This window comes from Bacillus rossius, chromosome 1 (assembly GCF_032445375.1).
Source record: "Bacillus rossius redtenbacheri isolate Brsri chromosome 1, Brsri_v3, whole genome shotgun sequence".
NCBI lineage: Eukaryota > Metazoa > Arthropoda > Insecta > Phasmatodea > Bacillidae > Bacillus > Bacillus rossius.
This window is the reverse complement of record NC_086330.1, coordinates 131,422,202-131,443,532: the sequence shown is the minus strand read 5'-3', so window position 1 is coordinate 131,443,532 and position 21,331 is coordinate 131,422,202. Positions and strand designations below refer to the sequence as shown.

Sequence of the window (21,331 nt, the reverse complement as noted above, 5' to 3'; positions counted from 1 at the left end):
TCTTATCACCTTGCTGCCAACGAAAATAGTTCTTCATAAAAAATTTTCTTTAGCGCACTGCGACCGGTCTCCATTCGGCTTGAGTTAAAAATCCACTGCCTAACATAATTCATTTAATTCTTTTGAGGCATTTGCGGCTTATACATCGTATTTTTGTAGTCGTAGAGACAAACTGTGACGACCCCTCCTCGATTACCTTGTTAAATGGTGTAATTGTTTATGACTCTTAATCCCACATAATTAAAAGTCTTTTAATACTGCGAGCTACTTTGCCAACTGCCGTGTTCGGTAGTGAATGTGTACTGTTTTCATATCTGGTTCCATAGCTTGTTCCAGTTAACCTCCATTGTGAGTGCTTCAGAGTTAAACTTCTTGACTATCTTCATATCATTGTGCGGCATGAGTAAATGAGTATACCGCCTGCACGAGTTCCTGAGCCAGGTGGTTAGCCACTAATCGGCTATAGTTATTGTGCCGGAATGTGTCTCGGCACTCGTACGTAAAGAGCTAGTTACTAGGATAACACCTTTTAAAGTCTAGCTTTTGCATAAAAATAAACATCATACCAACTTAGTCTACACTTATTTCTCACAGCATCCCGAGTAACCAACAGCTCGGGGGGACCTTGGAACAATGTCTTTCCTGTTCTCATCTACATGATCCACACATCCACACGTACTCCCTAAGATCAATAGAGATGAGTGAAATCGTTACTTTTCAATACCGGTAATGGCAGTTACGGTTCCATCTCAATAACCGGTTATTTAAATGGTTATCGTTACCAGTTATTATACATAATAATCTGTCTTCCATCCCACACTAATCCATCAAATTATGGTAATTTTATTTTTTTAATGATAATTTTAGTTACGATTGTATATGAAATAATATACAATTTGATTCAAACACATTGATTATTTGCATGATTATGAAGCATTGTCAGAGTGACAATGATTGAAACCTTTAAAAAAATTTAGCTCATATTTCGCTAAAATTTGATGTGTATATGCTTTATTTTAACCTACCTGCCACTTCCTAATAGTGTTAGATAATCAAGAATTGGTTAAAATGTCGACCGCGAGCAGATAACTCCGTCGATCGCGAATAAAGAACTATTTCGGGCTATCGGGAAATAAGAACTGTTTTGGTGGATCGCGAATAAAGAACTCTTTCGGGCTATTGGGAATAAATAACTGTTTCGATGGATCGCGAATAAAGAACTGTTTCGGGCTATCGGGAATAAAGAACTGTTTCGGGCTATCGAGAATAAAGAACTGTTTCGGGCTATCGGGAAATAAGAACTGTTTCGGTGGATCGCGAATAAAGAACTCTTACGGACTATTGGGAATAAATAACTGTTTCTCTCGATCACGAATAGAGAACTGTTCGGTCGATCGCGAATCGAGAACTGATCTGTCGATCTCGAAATTAAAACTGTTTATGAGATTGCGAGTACAAAAATGTTTACTTCAAATAATAGCAGATAGCTCTGTTCGGTTTATAACACTGGAATCTAACACTTGAAATTTTAATTTCAAAAATAATTATTACTTACATTCGCTGGATTAATAATTGTTACATTTTCAGTGCTGTTAGTTGAAGTAGGTCTGCTCACTGGTAAAATTACGAGATGTTTCAGACGATAGTGTTTTTGTAAATTATTTGTTGTACTTTTGTAACACATTTTATGCTTGTCTCAAAAGCTCTTTAAAACATCACGTTAGTACATTACCGAAAATAATAATACTTTTAAAAAAACTGAAGGCAGTTTGTAACTGGAACTTAACTAATTGAAGAAGATAAAAAATAAACTGCTAAACGAATATTGTATAACCGAGAAATGTGAAGGGGGAGCACCTGTAAATAGATAATGTCTATTAGACAGTTTAATTAAAATACTTGTAGCTGTCTGAAAATCGATACTATCGATAGCAAGAACTGTGTATGTTCAACAATTCCCAAGAACTTCTAAAAGCTAAACGGTTATTAAATACCGAGAACTGTTAGGTGAAATATGGTATCGACATTTTCGTTATAATCGATATAACGGTATTAGATCTTTATATGAACTTTTTCCAATAAAGACTTTTAACTATTCGTTATTAATTACAGCAAATAAGTTTTGATTACTGGACATGGGATCGTAAATTAATAAACAAAACTGTGATTAGTGTTATTATGTCCAATCATCATAACTCTTAATATGAAAAAACTTCGTTTCAGTAGGTTTTACGCAAAATAAATGCACATATGGCGACATCTAGCCTCTTCCTTGCTAGCTACTTCACAAAAGTTAGAATCATAGTATTGTATTTAGTTGCTAGATCGGGCGATGTGCTCAACCACGCTCAGTTTATTAGTGATGGGCAGAACGGTTCTTTTGACCGAACCGGTACTTTCGGATCAGTTCCGTGAAAGATTCGTTCATCTCGGTCATTTCGTTCTTTTCTGTGAATAGGATCTGGCTCTTTTATCAGGTGTCGTAACTCGTTCATCCTTTAGAGTATTGGCTACGTGTTTGCTTCCAGCCTCCCCTCGTTATCGCGTGACCCGATAACGAGAGGAGGCTGGATCGCGTGGGTGGTTATCTTTATCTACTCTGCATGGGTAAATGAAATTTCAAACGTCTAGTTGTATACTGACTGTTATAAAATTATTGACTGTTGATCGCTGCAAATGCTTCATGCAGTGATTCTATATAATACGGGAGCATTAAATCTAAGAATGTTAGGTACGAAAGTGATCTTTCTTAACTTTAATTTGTAATCGCACTATTATAGCTAGTACTTGAACATTGCTTTTCGTAGCCAGTGAATCACAGTTGCGTATATGAAACAAGATTATTTATATTGTATTACTTTTTAAGTTACAAATATTAATATACAGGCTATTTACACTCTAGAGAGAGTAAAGTGTTTACATGTAGACCAACACATTTAGAGAAAAAAAGACAAAAATTGAATACTACTACTGCGATTCAGTATGAAGAGAGAAAAATGAAGTAGGTACATTAATTAACACCTAAATGGTAAGTGTGAACATTTGTAGTTACTTTCCCTGTTATTTTTAATTCATGTTTTTTTTTTCCCCCAAATTTATGTATGTGAATGTGAAAACGCAATTTTAAACCACTACTTAACAGTTGACATTTTCAGGTATAGATACTTTTCATGTTACCCTATTTTATTTGATCAGTTATCGTTTGCTCTTATGAACATGCTCACGCTGTGATTACTAATTCTTCAGACTCCTGACGTCATGAATCATTTCACGAACGAATCAGACCGGGCGCGTGGCCGGTTCTCTCATCTCGTTCTCTCGTTCTCTCCGCGTTTTCGTTCTTCCGAATCTTTCAAGGTACCGGCTCTCAAAGAGCCGGTTCTCTCGTTCTCTCCGCATTTTCGTTCTACCGAATCTTTCAAGGTACCGGCTCTCAAAGAGCTGGTTCTTTACATCGCGAACGAATCGCAAGATTTCGTTCTCTCAAAGATTCGTTCTTTTTGAACGAATCGTTAACGAACGACCCATCACTACAGTTTATATTCTCTCGTTCTTTGTAACCGGTTATCAGAGATCCATGAACGTAACGTAACGGTTATTTTTTCGTAACCGTTATTTTTACCGGTTATCGGTAATACCGCTCATCTCTACAGATCAACGATTTAGTCAGTCGGCAAACGAGACTCGTACCTACCACTCGATTTTCCATCGCTTAACAGACGGAGGTACTCTTAGTTCAGAAATACAAATCGATAGCCAGTGAGATTTACTTATCCATTTATACTCTTTGTTGTCTATGGTAGTCTTCAAAAGAGAGGGAAGGTGTAGCTTTAACCTCAAAGTGTAATTGTTAATTTGAAATAATAACTTGAATATGTATGAAGACCTTTATGAAGTAGAGCCAAATCGTAATGCAGAAGCGTATCGAAATTACGTGCCTCAATATTTCCCTGCACAAGTAGAAAAATATATCGAATTTATTGAATTTTCTGAAGGTATGATCCATTATTTTCTTTATGCTTGTTCTTACATTTTGTGTATTTTAAATGTAATTTTGTTTAGCATGCTTTGTTTTAAATTAGTAAGTACTATGGTCTAATGAGTTTTTTAAATAGCTTTCACCCTGTGATCACAATTGGGGCGGAATATAGGTTGATATGATATTCATATATTTCGAGATCTTCGATAAGGTGTTGCACAGGAGGCTGAAGGAGAAGGTGGAGTTGTTGGTAAGGGACAACAGTGTGGTAAATTAAATAGGAGACAGAGTGAGGTTAGGGAAGGAGAGATCAAAGTGACTTCAGGGGTACAGCACGGAGTGGGGGTCCGTGACCTTATAATGTGAATAATGTCACATTGTGGCATAAAAACATCCCTGTCTACAATTGCATTGGCTGATGTCCGAATGTGCTGATTTCTTAAGTAGTCACCAGAGCCCAGAAAATACAGAGCACTAAAATAAATGCTTTTTGATTGTTTTTGTTTTAAATTTTCACATTTTGTAAATGTGTATGCGGTTAATTTCTCATTATTATGTTAACTTGTGAAATTTGTGGTTCAATAATATTTATTTATTTATTTATTTATATTCTGTTAAGCAAAAGTAAATGCTAATAAATGTTCGTTATTTTCTGTTTACCTTTCGAAACGGAAACAGGAAACTACAAGCATTACGAGTGTTCATTCTTCTATGCTATCAAAGTACACAGATTGGGACAAAAAGTTCAATTTGATCAATGTATTTAGACCAGGGAGATTCACCAATGAGTAATCAGTGTCCTTCGGACACAGGACTGCAGTGACACAGGTTAGGACATTGCAATTGTAGGCCCTTTTGGGGCTTCTCGTGTTTACCATTATAATGAATGAAATAGATGAAATGAAAGGAAAGTTGATGGTTGTGGATAATTCCTTGATGTATAAGGTAGTGGGGGAAGGGGAATGCTGACAGGGGGATCTGGTCAGACTAGAATGCCGAAAAGTGTTAGTAAAACGAAGGTGGTTAGGTTTATGATGAAGAGTAAGGTGTGAAAGGAAGTTAAATGCTGGAAGGGGGAGGAGATACGGAAGACAGAGGAGTGCAAGTACCTGCACTTAACCCTGTAAAATATCCAAGGGATAAGTGAGGGAAGTAGGGCACTGGGGATACTTGTCAGGACCCTACAGGGAGCAGGAAGAATGGTAAAGGCAAAGGTGTATTCTGTGTTAGTCTGGCCGATGCTGAGGTGTTTTGGGATCCATACCTAGTTGAGAAGCATGATTGTTTATGAGCGTGTGCAGGAGAAGGGAAGGGCAAAAGGGTGGGTTGCATAGGCCATCGGAGATAATAAGATAGCTAGAATGGGAAAGGTTGGTAAGGCTGGTCAAGATGATAAAGGGAGAAAAATTTGGTTTGGGGGGGGGGGGGGGGGGGGGGGGTTGTTGAGGTTGGAATCTAGGGTGCACAGAGGTGGATACAGAGTAAGGAGAGACCACAAGTGGAAGCGCCAGAGGGAATGGAGGTGAACGGAAAGATGGAGGCACGCCTTTCTAGTAAGGATGGAAGGAAAGGAATTTGCTTGAGGGAGAAATTTTGGAATTGGGAGATCTAATGGACCTAAAGGGGAGGGTAAGGGGAAGATGCCTTGCCACCTCCTTGCAAGTGTTAATTTCAATCAATAAATGACTACCGGTACCATCTTTACCATCTTTTGGTTTTTTCCTAAGACCTGTTCCACAATTATGCGGAAATGTAAAATAATGATTACAGACCCGCAAGATATTTACATTTAACTATCTGTCAACTGCTTCCACAAAGCTTAAAAACGCAACAAATGGCAACCATTGAGATTGAATTTCATGCTAATAAAATTTTAATTTAATTGAAACAAATTTCTGCTCTGAGAACACTAAACGGTCAGTATTTACATAGTACATAATGAAAGTAAACCACAAAGTAATGATAAAACACTAAATATTCTTGTACTCGAAACAATTTTTAATATATTTTAAACGTAAACAAACATGGCTACCCTTGTGACCAAAAACCCTGCTTCTATTGGTCGCACAGAGTAACGTAAAAGGAAGAGCTTAGAACTGCATAGCTAGTCTTTATGGGTCTGTGTCCACATACGTGTCATATAAGTGAGATCTGTCTCCATTTACTAATCCAGTTCCGCTTATGTGTAATTGTACAACAGGCCTTAAGTCTGGTCTCCACTGAATTATTAGGTAATAAATAACATTTGTGGTCATTGCAGTATATATTTATATAAAAAATTACTGTTCTCATAAATTACCTTTCTCATGAATATTTGTGAGAACCCATCACTAAATATACATAGTACAATGTAATTCAAAACAAACCGACTGTGAATCACCCAATGACTCGTTACAACATTATGGCTTCATCTGCAGCTGCATTAAAGACCATCTTAAAGCCTCTTCTACTGTGAGCCAATTCATCTGCCATGATGATGCGCTCATGCACTCTGCTTCTCATGTTACAATGAAGTTGCTGGTGCTCTGCCACTTGTTTATTGTGCCACTGATGTATAATTAGTGGCAGAGCAGTTCAATATGCATAGTTGGTTATGTTAAAATAATAGCATTGTTTTTAAAAAAAACTTTGTTTATTTACAATTAAGTGTGTTGAATTGAGAACTTTTCATTTATTAGTGCATTTTCCCATATTTTTAACATGTTATTCATAACGGCCAGAACGTGAACACTGCTGATAAGCTTGCTGATCAAATTTAAACCTTCCAGTTTCGTTGCCATGGCTCTGTCTTACCGATCTGCCTCAGATTTGCAGTCACGTGAAAGGCTGTTTAGCCAACCAGATACAAAACCTTTTTTTAGCACTCTTTTGCTGGGATCTGCTTGTTGAATTTTTCTCAAAACAAAAAGTGCTAAGTATGCACGTCAACATTTTAGCGGAGTCTCTGCTTGTTACTATAATGCTTTGCAGATATAAACAGGTAAAACAGTAAGAGTTCTGTATCACGTATCCAAGTTAATCTTTTGATCCGGATGGCATGATCATCTATACATTGATCCTGTGGTACATGATGCTTGCTGTTTTAATTTAGCATTTTGAAAGATCCCGACCCAACAAAAACTTGTGATATAACAATGTATTATGATTGTAAGTTGAATACAAATATTAAAATTCCAAAAGACCTGAAATAACTTGTTTGTATTGTGATATTTTTGATATATGCTGGAATTTTCGAAGTACTAATTAAAACAGCAAGCATTATGTACCACAGGCTCAATTATACAGGATCATGCCATCAGAATCAAAGGCTGAACTTGGATATGTGGTACGGAACAATTACAGACAAAAACCTGCAGTTCTGTGGAACAAGTTCAGTATTTTTTTTAGTTAACGTGCATTGGTGATTGTTTAGAAAAGGTACTGTGAAAAAGTAGTAAGTAGTTAATTTTTTAAAGGTGGTTTTTATCATCACAGTACCTACATCATTTCGTGATTCTTGTTTGGTTGAGTTGCATCACTTTATGTATAAGCCTTAGTTTACTTTCAGGTGCGTATAAGTAGAGGTGTTCTGTATCAACTAGTACATTTTCAGATGGTTATATGTTACTGGGAAGCTCCAACATGACGGGGCGGTACTGGGTCGGTTCCGTGTGGTACTTCACCGACCCAGAGGCTGCCCCAGATGTCGACAAGTGCCTCACCGGCAGCACCACAGAGACGGGGGTGTGCGACGGCCAGTTCCTGCCCGACAAGCAGAAGGTTGGTTTCTTCATTTTGAAATAATATGAGCTTTTGTTTTGTACAGTTATCATGTTACAGTGAAAAATAAAATTAATATGTATCATTAAAATGTATTCACTATATCACTTACTCATGACACTTTTTTCTTATCTTCACTCCTATCTCAGAAAAATATTGGTCACAATTAATAAATCAAATTTAAATGTTTTTAAGGCCGTCCCTGGTCCAGCGACTTGGTAGGGAATTGTAGGTTAAAAAGTGTTTTCTACATCTTCTACAATTTTTCAGATACAAATTTCGTACTTGGCTTGTTTGCTGCAGTTTTACAACAGAAATCATCTGTCAGATTAATATTGTAGAAAAAATATTGATAAGTATTTTATTTTACGTTTTTAAAATTAAGGAAAACCGAAAAAGTGGTCTTAAAAACAGGCTGTAAGATATACAAATATTTAGAGTCTGCAGAATTTTTCCTTTTAAAGAAAAGATAAAAAAAGTAAGCGGTGGCATACTGCTAAATTTATTAGAACAAGAAATATTTCGTATTTTGCATTTTCGGCTATTTTTTCTGGCCGCGAGTAGGTTCACTTGCGCCTGTCTTGCGCGCGGGAGCGTGCAGCCGGCTGCCGTGTTGCCATTACTTCGGACCCATCCTCGGCTAACGGAATCTGACCCCACCTCCTCCGTGCCAGTAAATAATCTGAATGGTGCGGAGTACTGTGTCAACGACGAGAAGAAAGCTAAGAACAGTGCTATCAATTCATAGACGCATGGATGTGCTGCGAAAAGCGAAAGGTTTGAAGAGATTGTGAACCCAAAATTTTTATAGTTTTAATTATTTCTTCCATTTACTGTAAAATGTGTTTGGGCAAAAAATATTTTGTGCCATAATGTGCTTTACAAAAACTTCCAATTTTTTTCAATTTGAAATGTGATCAAGTGACTCTTTGCAAACTAAACTATCCTGATTCAAGAAATGCGTTTATTTTTATGTAAGTATAAGTTAGGCAAAAAATCCTCAGCTTGAAAGTAAGAGTAAACAAACAGTTCTACGTGGAAAATTATATTTGGTAAGCATGAAAACAAGTTATTTTCAACCGACTTAAAAAAAGGAGGTTCTCAATTCGGTTGTATTGTTTTCATTCACGTGAGTATTATACTGTCCAAGCCAAATTGTTAGTTACAATTAGCCAACTTTTAAATTAATTGCTGCTTATAAAAAATATTGTGCCTTACAATTCAATATATATGATTTCAGTTCCTATGTGTAAGACTTAAAAAATTAACATGGCTACGTTGGGGAATTCAACCCATATTCAGCGGCAAACTTAATTTCTTAGCACCATTCGTTACTCCGTCAATAATTTTTACTTAATTCGTCTACCCTGAGAATCTCAGTGCACTAGCTCTGAGATCTCTTCCCCCCCCCCCCCCCTCCTTTTTTGTTGGAGTTCAAGACAATGTGAACCAAAAGTGTAAACTTGAAACTTGTACCTTAGATAGGTTAAATATATTTTACATATTATGGAACAGCTTAGATCCGCTGTGCGAAAAGTTTCATAATGGATTTCATACTTGCATGCTAAGGTTTACATTAAATAAAAGGCTCAGTAGATTAAGCAGCCGGTAGGTACATATACCATTGTATTATTACATAACATTTTAAGTTGTTCTGTTCTTCGGAGGAGAAAGAATAATTGTAAATTTTTAGACGACTTTCTGAATGTAACTTAAAGATAAATCCCTTTATCAGGCATTATTTTGTTTTTACTTAGGAAGCTACATTGAATGAATCCACATACCAATGAGACAACAGTTTGAAAATCTTATTAGTTGCCTAAAAATGAGAATTTAATTTAATTTTAGTATACCAATATTAGTCACAAAAAAAATGGAAAATGTGTTGGGGTGTGCGGATATTCGTAAACACGAATAGTTGCGCAGTTATTTATGAACTATTCACATTCGGAAGTCGAATATCAAAGATTAAAATTGCTAATATTTACAAGCACATCTGTATTTGATGGTTGTTACTCAGGTGAAGCCAAACTTCTCTTTTTTTCATAAGATATTATAGTTGTCATTGCTTATTTGCCGATATACAGTAGACTCTTAATCATACAACACTTCACGATTCCAGGTAAAAGCATCGTTTTTGTCATTTGGACTAGTTTTGACCATCCCCGATCTAACCTAATAAAAACATTTTTTTTCCCTCTTGAATCCGTATTCAACCTTCTCTAGCACGAAAATAATACACTGTTATATCCAACTATTTATTTCCCTTAATAGATGGCTGTCTTATGAAAAAAAAAAACCTGATAACCTACAACTACAAGTACACGTAGGGCCTGAATTGATACCAAAACAAGCCGTGACACGTGACCGTTCGTCTGGCAGCTAGCATCTACGGGAACAATATCAGAATTCTAATAATGATGGGTATATTTCACGCAATGTTACCTCAACACTGTGTGTATGGCAGTCCTCACCGCCGCTATGTGCCCAGTCGTATTGTGACGCTCCGCAGAAACGGTTGCTTTTTTCGTTATGATAATAATACGTGGAAGTAAAAATGGCAGTTACAGTTATAGACTCTGGTTTCTACCTACTGATTGCTTTTTGGTAACCAATTAACATTTTAAGATAAACACGTTTTAAATAGCGAAACTAAACAGATTTACATACAAACACATAAATATACGCGTTACAAGATGATAACACCATCTCTTAGCACTCGCTGCCCACGACCGTGCTACCACATTCGTGAAATGTCAGCCTTCACGTGACACTCCTGGAAAGAGATCTACAGAACTATCAGGAGATTGCCGCTACTTTCGGGCAGCTGGAGGAATGTCTGCCTCAAGTGGTGTGGGTATGTACATGTGAGGACGCCCAGTGACAACACGAAACGAAGCGCTGAATCTCAACAGTGGGCCGTCGACCTTGGGTAGCTAACACAAGCTGGCTGGTAGTATAGTTCTCTTGAAGAGGATCTCAACACGCGGCACCCATGAGTGCAACAAGTTATTTTCCAGCCTACTTCCTTCAAATTTTACAAATTCTCAACTCCCCCCCCCCCCCCCCCCCCCTTCCCCTCTCTGTTATTCATTGCGGTCGTGGAATTTGGATTTTAATTTTAATTTTAAAAAGTACAACACTGCACTTTTTAATATTTCTATCTGAGAAATGTGCATATTAATAATGTTTACATTGCTTCAATAGTTAATAAACATGGTACAATTTTCACTTTGTCTGCAAAAGTTAATATAGTATTACTATTTTCACTACATCTGTTCTGTATTGTTATGTATCTATCTAAGTGAAAAAGTAAGATAATTTTTTGACCTTGAAATTATTCGCAATAAATTAAAAAAAAAATTCCTGTTCGATTCAAAATTTTCGACCACCATAATACACTATTCGCACAACCCTATAATGTGATAGATTTGTGTAGTGAAATATGTGTACATGTGATTTGCATAAGTTTTCTTAACGCTACTACTACGATGGTTTTTTAATTAGTTTCGGCAAAGACAACTTTCCAAGAAGAGAATGGAAAGAAAAAAACTAGCTATTGCCATAGGGAACGTAGAAAATAACACACCACATATTAGTGTCGTAGGGGACGGCGGCTGGAATAAGAGGACTGACTGACATAGTTTCAATTTAAGTGGAGTGGTGAGTTATCTTCCTGTTTACACCAATGCTTACTCTATAGTCTGTTCATAAAATAAAACATTTCAGTACTTACAACATCCAGTCAAAATGTGCATGTTAACTTTTTTTTCTTTTGAAGAATTGCATTATCAGAGCCGAAAAAAACCAACTCTTGTACCTGGGAGTGAAAAGGAAGTATTGCTTCGCATGCGAATTTGCAAGACTCAAAGACAAAAAGGTGAATGAACATCTTTGCTTTAAAAACTATAGTGGTCCAAGCACTGTAATGGAACAAACTATAATAGTATAAGGGTTCTGCGGGAGTGTTGAACAGCACTTCTTAAAATACTTATTTTGGTGACGGAGATTCAGTGTTTACTTTAGAATAAAGCAGCGAGTTCCTTACGGAAGGGAAGTCATAAAAATTGAGTGTGCAAACCACATTGTAAAAAAAACATTTTCACAAACTTTTCAGAAATATGTCATTTCCACCATCTGCGCGTCGTTTGCTTGAATCAACAATTGTAAGATTAAAATCCGGCGCTAGAAAAGCAATCGAAATTGCTGGAACATCTCTTGTTGGTACATCTATCGTTTGATTCAAACTTGACATAAAAAATGGTCCTCATCATGTATTCGGTTGTCACGAAAACTGCCGTGTAGAATACTGAAAAAGAAAAAAATACCAATGAAAATTTTGTGACATTTGTGAAAGAGTCGGGGATTATGGAAGCTATTGAAAAGGCTCTTGATCCTATGGCAATGAAATCTGATAGACTCGTACTTAACAAAACTAAAAATCAGGTTGAGCGATATATGAGTATGTTAGCTAAGTTTTCAGGTGGAAAACGGGTAAACTTTGCTAAAAGAGGCTCTTATCACGCTCGTATGGGAGCTGGACTGGCCCATGTCAGAGGTCCTAGGTGGCACTTCATCCCATGGAAAAACAAATTTGTTCCAAGCCCAGGAAAATACTTCCAAACAGTTTTAAAAATTAGCTGTCTCCAGCATGAAGATGGCCTTCCAAATAAAAAGAGACGTCAAAAAACACTCCTGGTCCTGATTTGGAGTATGGTCCAAGTGCTGAAGACTTGTGTCCTGAAGATGTGTTGAGTCCTGAAGAACTTGATACAAAGATGAAGTTTATCCTCGAAAACCTGAATCGGGATGCAACAACATAAAAAAATATTCATGAGTTGGAAAGAAGGAAGTACTGTTGGTCAACACGAGAACACTAAATGGAGGGATGCTTCTATGAACAGACTTACAGCACATAGTTTCGGTTTTGTGGTAAAAAGAACACATACATCCTGTCACTGTCTAGTAAAATAAATTTTGTATCACAGGGAGATAAATTCCAAAGCCGTTCAGTTTGGACGAGTTAACGAAAATGTGGCTAAGAATATGTATTCCAAACTTAAAAATATCGAAGTCGAAGATTGTGGCTTTTTTTTTGTGCACCCAAGCTTTTCATTTCTCGGAATATCTCCAGATGTACTAGTGGCAGCCGATGGTTTGCTGGAAGTTAAATGCTTATTTTCAGCTGGTGACGATAAATTAAAGGACTATATTTCAAAAAAGAAAAAAAAAGTGTATCGAAGAAAAACTTGGAGATTTGCGTCTAAAGAAAAACCCACTTTTTTTTTTTTTTTTTTTTTTTTTTTTTTAACCAGATTCTAGGTCAACTTGGCGTCTGCAGTAGAAATTATTACGACTTTGTAGTTCATACGAAAAATGATTTCCATGTTGAAAGAATTTTGTTCGACAAAGAAATTTGGGAAAAACTCATGCTGTCAAAGCTACAACAGTTTTTTGCGGAGTGCTTACTTCCAGAGATAGCAGATCCATTAAATACCCGAAGACTAAATGCGCGAGAGCCTGACTTTGTAAAAGAAGCTCAAAAATCACTAAAGAAAAGCATAAAACAGATTACTTCAGTTTTGGTTTCCTAAATGTTATGCATGTTTTCTTCTGTTTTTGACACAGTCCTAATATAACAGTGTAGATAATATTATGATCATATTTTGATTGTAAAAGCAATACGATTTTTTTTTAGAATTTGGGTTATCAAACACATATTTTATGTTTATTTTTAGATTAAATTCAAACTTATTTTAAATTTATATAGACATCTCGTTTACTAAAGTAATATTATGTGTATCGTAGCAGTGAATGTGCTTGAAAGACTATAATTTCTCTGTTTAAAAACATATGTCAACATGTTCATTTCAATCTTTAATGTCATGCTAAATTATATGTAATTAATATATAATTATTTAAATAGTACACATATTGTATAAATTTTTTAATGGTGTCTTTCAACGGTATCGTTAATGTACATACATAAAAACTATCTTTGTGAACTCTCTGTAAAATTACACAAAAAAACTCTGGCCAGAGTATCATTGTTTAATACAGCATTAAATTTTGTATAGTGTTTGTTCCTGTACATTTCAGGAAGTATTTAAGACATCACTTTATTAAAGTATTTAGTACAATTAAAAGAAGTTATTTCTTACCGAGCGAAAGGTTTTTTAATCGATTAGAGTTATAAGACTGGGAATTATTTTTTTATTGTTTTCGGTTTATGCTCGAAATTAGACCACAAAATCATACCCGGGCTGAGATTATACATCAGAATCTCTCGCTATAAGCCACTCTTCAAATAGTAACTAAATCCCAAATAAATAAATTGTTTCAGCGAAGAAATTTTAGTTGACAACTGTTTAATTGAAAAGGTATGTAAAATAACACGTGCCCATTTAACGCGCACAGCATGTGAAGGTCGTGGATCCTGGCGGAGCTGGTGTCTGGCCGCGAGGAAACATATCGGGTGGCAGGGAGGCAGATAACCAAGGCACTGAGACAGCGGCCAGCGCGCGACTGACGACTTGGCAACCCCGCGCGCTGAGTAAGCCTCGCCGCAGCCGAGCGCTGCACATTCGCGACACCCGCGCGCTCTATCGGATAACGACTGACAGGACTGGCTCTTGTATCCCGTTAAGATATAGGACTATGGGTGTGTACATAAACTAATCCACATGAGGTGTCTTTTACAGGTGCTTCCTCAAATGTTCTGACTTTGACAGCTAAAATTCTTAAAAATTAATTTACAAAATTTTATTATTCATACATGACTAGTTAGTCTAGTGCTACATGAATCTGTTATTTTTTTTTTTAAATATTCAGGTTAAAAATGAAGAAGAAAAAAGTTCTCATTGTTCAGTGAAATGTTTCATTTACATCCTGGTTTCATATGCCTTGTGAATCAAACTATTTTCCATGCACATGATCAAATGACACATTGGCTGCCTGGCGTAGTACAAGAGCTCTAAAGTGCAGGAAAGCTAAGGGAAACACTGGCTAGTGTATCACACACCTCTCTGTGTGAGGTCCTAGGTACCAAATTATTAATGTATAAATATGCATGAGAAAACACCTATTTCAGTTTTTTTTCTTTCCAAAAAATACATTTACAAAATTAAACCATGAAATTAAACTACCTTAGATAAGTGCACTCAATGGTTCTAAAAAATTTAGGAAAATTGTCATTTTTCAACACTGGTGTAAGGTGTATTAGCTTAAATGCAATGGAATGAGCTGGCGGGCACAATTTAAGTGCTGGAGCTGTTTTAATTAAAGCTAATCAAGTGCACAGATGAATATTTGCACCGGCTTTACGCTGTAGCATTGTGAAATATATGTACTGTCAAAGTTGCAGAATATGTCTTGAGTTAACTGTCTGTATGTAAAGGACAGGTGATCCAGGAGGCAGAGGTTTACAAATACTTGGGGTGACCCTACAGAGTAAGTACACAAGTAATAATAAACGGGAGAAGAGGCAGGACCATAAAGGGAACAGGAAGGAAAATAAAATAAAAGGCGTATTCCATGTTGGTGAGGCCAGTTTGGCCGTTATGTGGGACACATACCTGGTGATGGAAATTAAAGAGTTGGAAAAGGCAGGGCAGCAAGGTGGGTGATGAACATGTGTGGAGAAGGGAAGGGGAAGAGGAGGAGACACATGGACCATCAGTGATGATCAAGGAGCTATTGTGGGACACACTGCAGGGCAGGAGGAATACAGAAAGTCTGGTGAGACTGTTCAAAGTGGTTAAGGGCTAGAGGGGTTGAGGAAAGCTGGGAGATAGGTTGCAGAAAGATGGGTTCAAAGGGAGGAGAAATCACGAGTGGAAGATACAGAGGGAGTGATGGCGAATGGAAAGAGGGAAGCACTCATTCCTGGTGAGAATGGGATGACAGTGGAATGGGCTTGAGGGAGAGATATTGGCTGTGAGGAATGGGAGGGACTCAACTGAAGAAGCTCCAGGAATTAGGTGAGTAAAATAAAGGGGGTGAACTCCTTGTCACCTAGTGAAAGCCCAATGGTAAGCTAATTAGTATGTATTGCAAGTACTATCGGTTCGTTTGGCTGGGAATGTGCGTGTTGGTGCACAGGTTCTGGTAGCAGAGGATTCTGGCACATTGCAGCTACTGGGACTGTCTGAGGTACCAGACGAGCAGTCTATCTATTTTTCCACCATAGAATCCAAATGTGAGCATGACGACACTGTACTGTCGCTGTCGGTTTTCCCAGGCGAGATGCGAGCTGTAAGTGGAAGTGCTGATATGAAGTAAGTTGGAATTACCTATTGTTTGATATGCCTTTCAGTTTTTATCATTGTTTGATTTATTTAATATTACGACATAGTAAAATTTTGCTGTTTTGCTTATTATATTTATTTTGATTGACATAACTAATTATATTGATGAGTGATATAGCATTTGATTGTTATCAGTATTGCCATTATCCTGTTATCTTAAAGTAGTAATGAATTAGCAACTTACTGCCTAAAATTTCATACTTCATGCTATGTATTATTTATCTTTAAATTGTCTCCCTTATATTTCCAACAACTGCACTAAAACAAGGTGTTTAAGTAATAAATGCAGTGTTATCCTACTGTTCTTCCTTACAAAGTTGTATAGTGTATACTAGGCACTGTATACCTGGACACTTTATTCATGAAGAAGTCCCTGGAGTTTTTAGCATGAATATGTATGGTGCTAACTTGTGTTAATGATTATTGGGTCCAGGTCACATCCTTTACGAGATGGAAAATTTGGTGCTGAGTTCCCATCAGTTTACTTAATAACTTATGTTTTCCCTGAGTAGTGCAAATTCCACTGTAAGAATAACTGGCAAATGGCATTTTGGTGATGAGATATGTTTTAATTGAACTTATGTACACATATAGCCAAAACATTTGCTGAAGTGTCATGTAATAAGGTTTGGTGGCCACACGGTCCCAATTGTGAAAATAAATTTTACATTGGAGGCTCAATGGGTGGCACACCAGTGAGTTGAATTAACTGCTTGCCTCATGCTGGAAAAAATATTTTGGAATGTTGAATAGCTACTATGGGAGAAGAAAATAGCAGACAGCCTTACTGACTGCAAAGAGACAGATACCTTACACAGCTCCTTTTTGGACTGTCATGCCATCAGTGTCTGATTTTGGGTTAAAGTAGATTATTATTCACCTGGCCCTTCCGAACTTTATTTTTCCCCAACTCTTTAACTCTTTTGCTAAAGACTTAACTCCCATTAATGTATTTAATTCAAGGGTACCTTGTTAGGTTCTAAAAGTATCCACAAATTTAGAATTAAATGGAATAATTACATATTTGATTTTACATTCCAAATCAAACACGTTTTTGAATTATTTGTTACCGATAGCTACAGTAAGTTGGCAAGAAGATTTAGTCTGAAATTTTGATTTTTTTTTCTGCAACATAATACATACATGCTCTTTACACGTAACAAATATGTTGTCATTGTAATTACAATATTTCTCTCTTTTTCATTTTACTGTATTTTGCATCAGTTTTTGTTAGACTTATGAAGTGTGAAAAACATACTTTCACTCTGTAGAGATATGATATTCATGAATAATTTATATTTAAATTGAAATTTGATTTGAATTTAAGAAACTGGATTCACATAAGCTTAGAACTTGTATCACTCAGAATATTTAATTTTGCATTAATCATGTGGTTGGTTCAACCTTGTTGTTTTTGTTTGTGTGTCTGCGCAGCATCAAGGTGTGGAACGTAGAAAACTTGAAGTGCGTGCAAACCTACCGACCTGCGCACACCCACCAGGTGACGTGTGTTTCAACATGTCCGGAAAGGAGCAATGTCTTTGCTTCGTGCTCTCTGGATGGCACATTGTGTACTTGGGACACACGCTCTGACTCGACTAGCAAGCCAGCCACTGGTGAGGTCCAGGAATGAATTTTCTTCTCTGCCATAGCCTTAAGGCTCCGTCTCACCGAGTTGGTTTTATCATTGAATTGTCATTTCTACCACTCAAGGGATTTTCCTGTAAATTTATTCCGATAGCTCTTTCGCATTTGTTGATGGCTCACAAATTTTTTCACCCAATATTTATTAAATTAATAAAATTTAATAACCAACATGGCATATGAGTCTTGTGCTTTATTATTAACCAACTTCATAGCTTAGTCTACCATAATGGCAGTAATTACAACAAATGAATTTGCAAGCATGGCATATGAACATCATTGTTGTACCTTCTTGTCAGTTAATGTAATCACTTTGCCCACAGTGGTGTTGCGAGAGAACTGTTCCTTCGGTTGCGTTGCTTGGCAGCCGTCCACAAGTGATATACTCGCCGTGGGCTCCAACTGTGGAACTGTCCGGCTGATGGACATTCGCTGTACCAAAGAACCCCTTTGGCAGTTCACTCACTTTGAACGCCCAATGTATCGCATTCGGTTTGCTGATCACCGGTACGTGTGCTACAAGTGGATGCTTTGCTGTCTTACGTTACTTGCTGAAGTTTTGGGGGGCTGATGTCATTTGTTATATCAAGTGTAGAAACTCATTGTAATTTATAATATTGTGTTCTGTTATATAACCAGCTAACAAGTAAAAGTTTATTCACACAAGTTAATACTTGTCAATAGTATGTATATATTAAACTGTTTTTAATATCATTAGAGCATATTTGGATGTGCATTAATTTAATGTTATTTCTTAATTTGCTGATTTTGTGTGACAATACTTGGAGTGATCAGCATCTCCTGAATTTTAGCTAAAAAAAATTATTAGTTTATGAAGCACATAGGCACCCCTTTTGTGTTTCTAATAAATAAAAATTGAAAAAAAAAATTTGTATAATGGTTATTTTGCATTTATGCATGAAAAAAGATTACATAATGTACAACTGATGAAAAGTAAGTTTGCCTGTTTCTATGATGACGACTCCAAATATGCTCAGGAGGTAAGTTTTTATGTAAAGATAAAAATATATGCAAATTATCAATTTGGTTTCAGTTATAAATTGTTTTTGGATATTTTGGACAACTATCTGTGATGAACTGTGAATATTTCACAAGTATTCAAATAAGTATATTTCATGTCTATAGAGCCACAAGTAGAGTAAATCATAAAGAAAAAGATAATTTTTGCAGTTAAAGTGTTGCTATTATTGGTCCTTTTCAAAAGATGCCATTGATTACACTGTTGTGACTATAAACACAACTTTGTTGTCAAGATCTTGGAGGGAATATTTAGTGCAGCACATTTGTTTAGGTAGTTTTTTTTAATCTTTTTTTTTCTGTTAAGTTATGATTGTATAGTTATGCTATTTATTTTCAGACCTAACTGGATGGCAATTTGTGCAGATGAGTCCAAACTGGAAGTTGTCGACTGCTCAACATTGGAAGTTGTGTAAGTATACTTTGATGTTTATTCATATCTTTTCTCATAACTGATTATTTACTATTGTGACTAAATTATGACTGTCAGGGACACTGAGTAAAATTAGTTATTGCATTCAACTAAACATGGCATGGTACTAGACATAGTCATGCTTTTGACTATGTTGGTGGCTTTGAATTTTGTTTCTGTGAGCTTGCTGGGATTCCTTTCTGACTGCAACTCCTTGTGAGGTATATCTCTGGACTAGGTTTTGTGCTAACTTCCAGCTTGGCTCACAGATTTCAAGCACTGGGTTACACTAGGGATGGGTCTGTTGAATCCTCAAACCCTCCAATTCCATCAAACCTCTTATTTAAAAGATTTGTGATACTAGGAAAATGAATCTAAGAAAAATGTTGGGTAAAAAGGCACGGAGCTTTGACTAACAGAGGTTCTCTATTATCGAAGCTATCCTAAAGCTCAATTACGAACTTGACCTAGAAAATGATCTGTTGTTTAAACACAAAATTAACCTAAAAATAATCTAAAGTGAAGAAAGGTTGATGCTACTTCTTGGCCAACTGAAAACCAAGTCAATCTACTAATTATGTGTGTTATCAGAGATTTTGCTTATTCGAGGTTGCAGCAGTCCACATTCACTTGGTTAATTGGAACTATGTACTGTAGTAAATTTAAAAATTTGTATACGCCATTTTTTTTAATTTTGTATCCATCCTAATAATATTCCTCAAAGTATGGTTAGTTTTAAAACTGGTCCACTGCTGTCAGTGCAGATAATTCATGCTAATGCAGTGTAGTTACCTATTTAGTGCAGTCTACAAGGGGGGGGGGGGGGGGGGGGGCAGGAATTGGCCACTCTGCTCCTGCTCCATTGAACTCTTGTGTTTGGTATGTCTTGTCAGCTCTACGTATATTGTATTGGCCTATGGCTTTCCGTTTTCAGCTACACGGATGACCGGCATGAAGACTTCGTACGAGGTTTAGCTTGGAACCCAAAGACAGAGCATTTGCATTCTTGTGGCTGGGACAAGCAAGTTTTGGTCCACTCTCCAGTAGTTAATATGGATGTCAATGGATCTACTCCGGACTGTAAGAAAGATATCTCAAGTACAGATGTCATTGAATCTGAAAGGGCAACAGTATAATTTGGAGCAAATTTTTAAACTTCTTATTTCAAAGATTTTTTTTTGTATTTTTTGAGTATTATTAAAACTGTGTTATTACAGTGGTTTTGCATTGAAACTTATTACTTGGGGCTTTTTTCCCCCATACAAATATAATGCACAGTACAGCTTAATACAATCAAAATATTATAATGTTTAACAGGAAATTAAAACAAGTATGTTTTAAATATTTCTAACTAGTAACATACCTATATTGTTAAGCAAGCACATGCAGCTAATTTAGCCACCATCCAATTACAGTACACCTACCTTTCAAAGTAATGCTGTTTGATTTGCAAGGTTTTCAATTAACAACAATTAATTATGGCATTATTTAAAGTAGCACAGTCATAGATGCAAAGTAGTGCTCTTTTTCATCCACATAAATTTTTATATCCATGTGTGCACAATGGCAACGGCATTTGTGCAACATTAAACAGAATGCAGCAAATTAAAATGAATAATCAACAAACTATTTGCTTCTTTCTTTGCATACTTTAGCCTAAATAACATATTATGTAGAACTATCTTGGACACCTGAGTGTTCAGCCAATGTTTTTATTACACCATCCTGCATACTTTATTATAACATTGCTATTTTGTAACTCAGAAATGTTAACTCTTTCTTGGCTAATGCTCTGCCTAAGCATTGTTTTTTGGCCCATGATTTTTTTGCACTGTAAGTTATTTTTAGAATGTTTAACAAAATTTTAATTAAAACATTAATTTAAATGTACAGTAAATCCCATTTAAAATATTCCACTTTTAAAAATTTCTTGCTTAGTAAGTTTATAAAATTTAGTACTGTACCTATAAATAAATACATACAATTTTACCCTTTTAATAAAGTCTAAATTTCTAAATTCCTTGAGAATTTTCTTAACAAGGTTTTACCGCATTTAGACAACTAATTAATACCGTAAATTAATTTAATGGGACCAGGGTATTGATGAAATTGGTAGACTACAAGCACACATGTGGTTGGAAAATGTATTTTTTTAATAAACATACAGTCAAAGAAAAAAAAATCTATTAGTTT

At 36.2% G+C, this 21,331-nt stretch overlaps 2 protein-coding genes across 2 annotated transcripts in view; both read left to right on the top strand.

Annotated features, from left to right (window-relative positions):
* The window catches only part of LOC134546152 (piggyBac transposable element-derived protein 4-like), a 196,554-nt gene that overhangs the window by 80,991 nt on the left and 94,232 nt on the right, over nt 1–21,331 (top strand). The window lies entirely within an intron of this gene.
* LOC134546141 (methylosome protein WDR77-like) lies at nt 3,568–20,357 on the top strand. Its single transcript, XM_063388694.1, has 7 exons — nt 3,568–3,995; nt 7,572–7,738; nt 15,839–16,014; nt 17,479–17,660; nt 18,012–18,195; nt 19,067–19,138; nt 20,073–20,357. The coding sequence occupies exons 1-7, from the start codon at nt 3,875–3,877 to the stop codon at nt 20,272–20,274; spliced, it is 1,104 nt and encodes a 367-aa protein (XP_063244764.1). The 5' UTR covers nt 3,568–3,874; the 3' UTR covers nt 20,275–20,357.